This window comes from Athene cunicularia (assembly GCF_003259725.1).
Source record: "Athene cunicularia isolate RWA chromosome 18 unlocalized genomic scaffold, athCun1 chr18_part1, whole genome shotgun sequence".
NCBI classification, from domain to species: Eukaryota; Metazoa; Chordata; class Aves; order Strigiformes; family Strigidae; genus Athene; species Athene cunicularia.
In genome coordinates, this window is record NW_020799123.1 from 10,504,785 (window position 1) to 10,512,213 (window position 7,429).

Consider the following 7,429-nt stretch of genomic DNA (forward strand, 5'->3'; position numbering starts at 1 on the left):
TGATCACATAAAAGAGTTGTGGGTTCTGAAGTCTGTGTTCGGTTTGAGGGTCGTGTGCCTTATCTGTTCAGTTTGCAGAGTCTTAAGGGTTCTCTGCATTGGCCCGTGTCATCCTCTCTCTGCATGCTCTAGTCCCCTCACCTGAAGGTTCTTTGATACCCTCCTGGTGCACATTAGCACGTTATGATGAAATACGGTCTGTAATCCATAACAGTGATTGATAAACAATTGGTGACACACGGATACCTCATTAGAAGGCGGCAGGTCATTTCTTAAGGAAAAGGAAAAAAAGACATGGACATTAGTTTGTGGTATATAATCGCTACATATAAATTTCTTCACCTATGGGAACACGCCTTCCAAAAAAAGTAAATTTTGCTCCCTCTGTGCTTTGGGCAGGGGACAGTGGTATTCATCTGCACATATGAAGAGAAGGGGAAGACCAATAACAGGCTAAGAAAAGGGATAGAGAATCCGTTGAGCCTGCTTCCTACCCCAGCTAACAGCCTGTCTGAGAAAATCAATAATTTATTTTGCTGTGTAGGTCGTTTGGGTTTTTTTTTTTACTTTGTTTGTTCTTTATTTCAGATTATCTGTGATATGGAGAACCAAATCCACAAGCTGAGGGAAGAGCTTATTCAGGTAAACGCTCAGTGGAAGCAGCAGCTGCTGGAGCTGAGCCATCAGTGGGAAGAGGAGAAGCAGAGGGCAGCTCGAGACCATGAAGCAGCAGTGAATAAGCTGAAAGTGGAGGCAGAAAAAATGACATTAGAGCTGAAAAAGATCCATGTGGCAAAAACAGAGAAGGCCTTGGACAAGGTAAGAGGTTTGCATAGGGCTGCTGCTTGTGGCATAGCAAAAGGGGAGCAATCACTCCAAAAATCAGATAATCTCTCACTGAGGAAAGATGTTTAGGGGTCACTTGAGTTGAAAAAAACAGACGTATGCTGTAGCTCTGACTTTGGATGCCACAGTCGTGGCACAAGTATGGGAAGTTCTGCAGTTCTACAGCGGAGGACTTCTCTGAATGCGCAGCGGCCGCTGCTCTCACCGCTTCCCCCGAGAGCGGTGCTGGGGCAGCACCTTCCAGCCCTGAGCACGGAACGGGGACGACCCTTGGGACCTGGTGGGACTTCCAAAATCCCGATGACTTCAAAGGCAAAGCCAGCCAAGGACTAGGCTAATCACTTTTCCTTTGCTGGAATAGATAGGGTAGAAAGGGTGCTTCTGTCTAACCGAGAGTTTTCTGACTTACAAAGAGGGAAAGTTCTTAAGGAGAAAAAAGTTCAGGGTAAAACCGCAAGGAAATTGGGTCTAGCTGGTAACGACTGGTCTACTTCTGCCTGCGTGCATCTGGTGAGCAAGGACTCTGTGAAAGGCTTGACAATAGAAATTAATGTTTCAGCTACATCAAGGCTTCCCTCTCTGTTCTGTTGAGTGGGGTCACTGACTGCTCATCAGGGCTTGCTGAGCATCCCCTTGTACCAGAGTCCTGAATTCAAGTGTTTCACCACATTAGGGATGATACGAGCCAAAACACACGAGTTTTATTTCAAAAAGCTAAACTAAAAACCCCCCTACTTAATATTTACGGTAGACTCTGTGTATATGTAAGCAGATAATTGTTGAAGTATCTTTTATATGCATTAACGTAATCATACGTTTTATTGCAAAGTGATGTGCGGCGGCACAAATTAACAATCTGCATATGCTGTTTGAACAGCCTTTGTGACAGTGACATTTCATTTACCTGCGTCAGGTTCTTGGTCTATAATTTTAAACAGCATTCGGAGGATTATGTTGGAAATCAGCCAGCCTGAAGCCATTAAAATGACTGTGATCAACAATTCAGAATCTTTTCTGAATGTAAGGAAAGCTCGGCTTGGCATAATTATTTAAAGCCAAGGTCACAGAAAGTATTTAAACCTTTGAAATTCATCATTAAAGGATTAATTTTAACTCAGGAAGACATTGTCATTTTTGCTTAAAAATGGAATTTGAATCTCAATTCTTTTCTTTCTTTGATCTTTTTTTACATGTGTAGTATAGCAAAAGAAAAGTTAACTTCTTTACATCCTCAAATTAAAGTTACAAATAATCCTTCAGAGGGCAGTATCTTTAATAGTCTTGAATTGTCATTTCTGTCAGAAATATTATTTTTTTAATTTGTTGGATTTTTTTCTATTTTTTTTAAATTGTTAATTTTAAGCTATATTAACTGCTATTGAGTGGGCTTTTTTATTTTATTTAACCTACTTCCCTATTTTTACCTCTAATCAGAAGAGCACATGTTGAGTAAAAGATAGGAAGGGGGGGAAAAAAGGTATCTCTGTTGGAAAGTCTTTCAGAGACATGTGAAAATACCTTGCATTACCTTCAAATCTCCATTTAGCATTCTGCTTCATTTCTGTATTCCAAATGTAAAGCTATGGAAATCGGCCACAAAGTCCAAAAGTCAAAGGAGCTTAGAGGGCAAACTCTATTTAAAGATCAAAAGTTACAGTTTCAGCTAACTTTGGTCAAATCTCGATCCTATTAAAGTCCACAGAACTTTGATGAAGGAGATTTTATCCAAGGAGGGGGGAAGTGCATCTTAATTCCATCATGAGTCTTGAACTTGTTTTTACAAGTCTTTTTATTTTTCTAGCAAATCTTGTTATCTTGAAATTCAGGACAACATGGGAGAAAAATTTTACTTTTTTCTGCCAATTCTGTAAAGATTGCTTAAAAATCCAAGGGGAAGCTGAATTTCACTGTTTAGGCTTGGAATATCTGGCTGTCCAGATTTTCTGAAGGTCAGTCCGTTCCCAAGTGAAGGACCTCATTCGTCTGTGGTTTGTTGTGTGAGTAATACTGATTTCTGTGTGGATTGCTTCGTGTAACTCCGGACTGTTGTTCACGTGAACATGACGAGAGACAAAAGAAATGGATAAACCTTAAGCAAAAAGAAAAACTGAAGTGAAAATGGGGAGAAGGAGTTAAAGGATTCCTCTGATATTGCCCTCCCCATAGCCCTGCTGCAGTGGGGATGGACAGGAGGAGAGTGGAGGGCAGAGACAGAGGAACAGTTCTCGTTACAAGAGCACTGGACGTTTAAATATTTGTTGGTATTTGGAGACAGCTTTTCAATATTTAGGGACACGTAATTTAATTTACCGAGGTCTTTAATCTTCCGTTGATTACAAATCTCAACTTTAGAGATAGTACATTGTTTACTGTAATCGCTTAGTTGAGTCATTTTGTTAGTGATTACAGTATACAATGCCAGAAAGTTGCTCAATAAACATAGCACAATAATGATTTTGAACCTGCGCTTCTAAAAGCAAATATCTTTTGACAGTTACTGCATCTCCTAATCAGGGATGGTAAGTGGGAAAATATTTAACAGGTTGCCAAATGGCTCCGTGTAACCTGCACATTAGGAAAAATAAACGTGGCATCTGTTGTGGTGGAAATAATGGGAAAAGTCCATCATTTTTCCAGTGACCTTCCCCGTTGCAGGTATTATTTTCAATTAAACACCACTTCCTTCCAGAGTGACCTAAACATGCAGGTTACGAGTAGGGTTGAACCTGCTGTGGACAAGCTGAGCACCCCTGAGACTTCTCCGTGCCGAGTGCTACCCTCGGAGCTGCAGAAGCACTGGTGAGGGTGAGGAGGGCTCTACCTGAGCTGCGGGCAGGAGAATTCTGTGAGCAGGGTCCTTACTGCCAGCCTGGTGCCCCGAAACAGCCGCGGGGAGACAGGAGCAGGGCGGCGTGGCGGAGCAGAGGTAGCCCTGCTTTTGCCTGGACCGGGCGGCACAGCCCAACCGCACGTAATCACCTTATCCCTCACCTTGTAGCGCGGTAGTTCTGTTAGAACACAAACCCACCTTATCAGACAAGGATAACAAATCTTTATGTCCTTAAGGTCAGCCATGCTGGATATAAATCAGACAGAAAGTCAAGATGATAGCATGGAGAATTTGAAGCAGTACTTACCGTGTTCTTAGGACTTGACAACTTATGTAATGTCGGTTGATTCCTTGAGAGTAACTCCAATTTACTTCTTGTCTGTTAGTAAACATTCTTAAATATGGTTTCAGAAGAACACTTCTATTCAATCATAATGATTTTGATTTACTTTTAAAATACAGATTTGATCGGCTTGTATTTCATTATATTGAAGTGCTCACAGCTTTTCCTGATGTGATGGTAACTTTACTTTTTTTTCTCATCCCTCGCTATGATGAAACAAAACATAAACTGTTTAAGAAATAAACCTATTAGAGGATACATGAGTGTACTTAGGCTCCACTAATGACTAATTTCACAGAGAGACAGGTGTGTTATAGGTTGCATCAGCAACACTTAAGGCCTCAACACCGATCATCCAGGTGTGATGGACTGTACGAAGCTTATGAACATTTTCAGGTTTGCCAGGAATTACTAAAAGCAAGAGACAAACTGCATTTCTAAGTGCGTGCAGATGTGAAGCTTGGCTAACGCAACTGTTTGTAATGTTCATCTGTGGTATTTTCTTGGCAAAGAAAATGAGCAGATCAGTAGACATGCTAGCAATGCTCAAAGGAAGCAACCTTGGAACACTGAAAATATCTCATAAAAAAGCTTTCTTTGAGCAGCGCACATGAGCAAATGGAGTGGGAGAAAAAAGTTTGGTGGGTGGTTTTTTTTTTCCTCACTAAATAATTTTCAACATTTAACTTTTTATTGACTTCTTTTCTATATTTAAACAGATATTTTGAATCATCCTGTTAAATCTTTATGTTCAGGTTCCAGGAACATCTAATTCTTTTTCAGTGCTGCTTTTCTTGTGGAGAAGTAATTTACATTTTTGTGTATTGACTGTACTGAACGCACATGATATTTGATTACAGGACGAAGCTGTAGTCAAAAAAAAAAAAAAAAAAACAAAAAAAAAAAAAAAAAGTGATTGTCAAACACTATTCTGATTTCAGTACAGTTGTGAAATGGTTCACTCTGGAGAGGTGGGACTCCAAGATGGCATGCAGCTCAGCCAGAGCCTCTCAAGTTGTGCTTGTAGACTTTAATGAGGTAGCAGTTAGTTGTACTCTGAGATTTCTGTTATTTTAAATAAAATTTGACATTTACAATGTTTTTCTAGTCTATACCTGTTACAATCACTCCACCTATGTCTGGTGGGAAGTCCGTGTAAAACTGAAGTGCCTTGGGAATTCAAAGTTAAGGTCACCGTGTGACCGCTTCCCTAATTAAGTATAACTATTCTACATAATAGTTATGTCGTAATATAATGTTTTAGTAATGGGGCCTTTTTCAGAAGTCAGAATACAGAGTCCTGTAATTGGATGCTTAATTTTGAGCAACTTCTACTTGCATACAGTTTGCAAATAACGTGCTAATAACGTGCCCTACAGAGTGTTTCTGTCCTTCTTTTAGCATTAAGCTTTGTGGTGCTAGATTAATTAACTAGCAAGTCCAGCCCTAGGATGCAGGCCAGTTGGACATACTCATCGGGCACACGTTCATACTGCGTATGTGGGAATAACTTTAATTCACAATATCTGTTCTGGCGCTATTGTCAGTACTCATGCAGATGATGTCATACTGTTCAGCACTGGCAAAGAAATAGAAGATGAAGAGAAAGAATATGACATCTTTAGAGATTAAAGACATACTCCAAGAGATACTCTTAAAATAAAGCATTGAGTATCCCCTAAGCAGTTCTGCTCATAAAGAATAGCATTGCATGCTTTACGTTGGCTTATGTTGTTGAATGCTGTCTCTCTAGCTCTTCTCTGCCAACTCTACGTTTCGTTAACTACCAAAAACGGTTCCATCTCTGTATCCAAGACCTTCTGGAAACTGGACATCTCTGCAGCAATTCTGTAGGTTCCTGTTTAGACTTCTCAGCATAACGAAGGCTTTGATCTGAGTGGCACCTTTCACTTCATTAACTTGCACACTAATAGCATAGTGGAGATGGCTTTGTTTATGTGAGCATCCAGATGAACTATTTTCACACTCCTTGCAGCGATACCCTGGTTATTTACATGGGGGCAAACAGGTCAACCATAAAATGTGGACATGTATTCTTCCTGAGTATAATGATATCATTAAATTGGTATCTAATTATAATGTAGATGTATGTTTTTCTCCTTGCTGAATGCATTTGGGATCTCTACCAGTTGTTGTATATGTGCCTTTTTTTTTTTTTTAGACTAAAATTTTTAAATGTTTTTTTGAATCCCTTACACAGATTCTTTTGCTTAGGCCTTAGCTATTAATAATCTAAAGAGCCTGTAATTCTTACTGAGGAGAATTGAATATTTCCCAAGTCTCTTAATTTTTTTCATTATAATCCAAGAACTGTTATCAATATTAACTCTCTGTTCCGGAGTAGTAATATTTTCATTGGTTTTGTGTTGTAGAGTCTGTGTACATTTACTTACATTTAGTTCTTGAACATTTCTGACACAGTGTTAGTGATTCACCAAGTAATATTAATAAAAATGACCATGGTATTTTGGCTTTCTTAGAGAAAATCTGCCAAAAGCCTTAGAAGATCAAGAAAAAGGAAATGTATTTCAAAAAGAGAAAAGATTAATATAGCAAAGTTAGTGTATGTCAGCACAAGAAGTGCAGATTACTTAATCTGTCTTTATAGTACCTTTACAGCAAATCTTGCAATAAAATTTTGCTCACAGATGAAGGGAGAAAACCAATTTCCTCCCTAGTGTGTCCCCTTTTGCACTGCTCCTTCTTAGTCCTCCAGAGAAAAAGAAAGATGATAGTGGACCAGGAACATGGTCACAGGAATTGCATCATCCCTTAGGGGAGCTGTTTGGAAGAGTCTTCAATCAACAGAGCCAAACATGAAGAAAAATATGGTAGAATAATCTCAGGGATATTTCACTCAAATGAGACTAAACAGAATTTATGGCTCCCTCCCTACTGGAGATATTTCAAAGCAATAGTCTCAGTTATTCACAGAGTTACTCTGCTTCTATGTCCTTTAAAAAACCAAACCAACAAACTCAGAAAAACAAACCAGAAAACAACAGGTGAGATTTCAGCCTGTTAATTGTATTTAGAAATCTTGTTCCAGAGGTAACCGAGAGTAGTTGGTGTAACTGTCACCGTGGAAAAAAAATGTAAACCCATGAGTAGTAGGCTTATTCTTTAACATCTTCATTAATGTGTGGAGAGGAGATCAAGCATCACATTATTTGCATTCACAAATAACACCATGGGGTTAAAAATTAAAATGGCTGATGCAATACTGTTAAGAAATGAGAACCAGACAAGAAGCAGCAGCATTGAGCTAAATGATAAATTATGACAAAATACAGAGTTAAAAACATAGCTTTCACGAGAGCTCTGTCATATGGCCTGTCTTTCAGTGCTCTTTATTCACTCCTCATCTTATCAGTATTAATTGTTTGAGA

General features: G+C 39.1%; 1 protein-coding gene across 3 annotated transcripts in view; it reads left to right on the forward strand.

Moving 5' to 3' along the window:
- Positions 1–7,429, forward strand: part of CEP112 (centrosomal protein 112) — a 171,343-nt gene that overhangs the window by 107,777 nt on the left and 56,137 nt on the right. For all 3 annotated transcript variants that reach the window (XM_026861138.1, XM_026861139.1, XM_026861140.1), the window contains one exon: positions 589–819. In XM_026861138.1, coding sequence (XP_026716939.1) covers positions 589–819 — 231 coding nt within the window. The remainder of the gene's footprint in view (positions 1–588; positions 820–7,429) is intronic.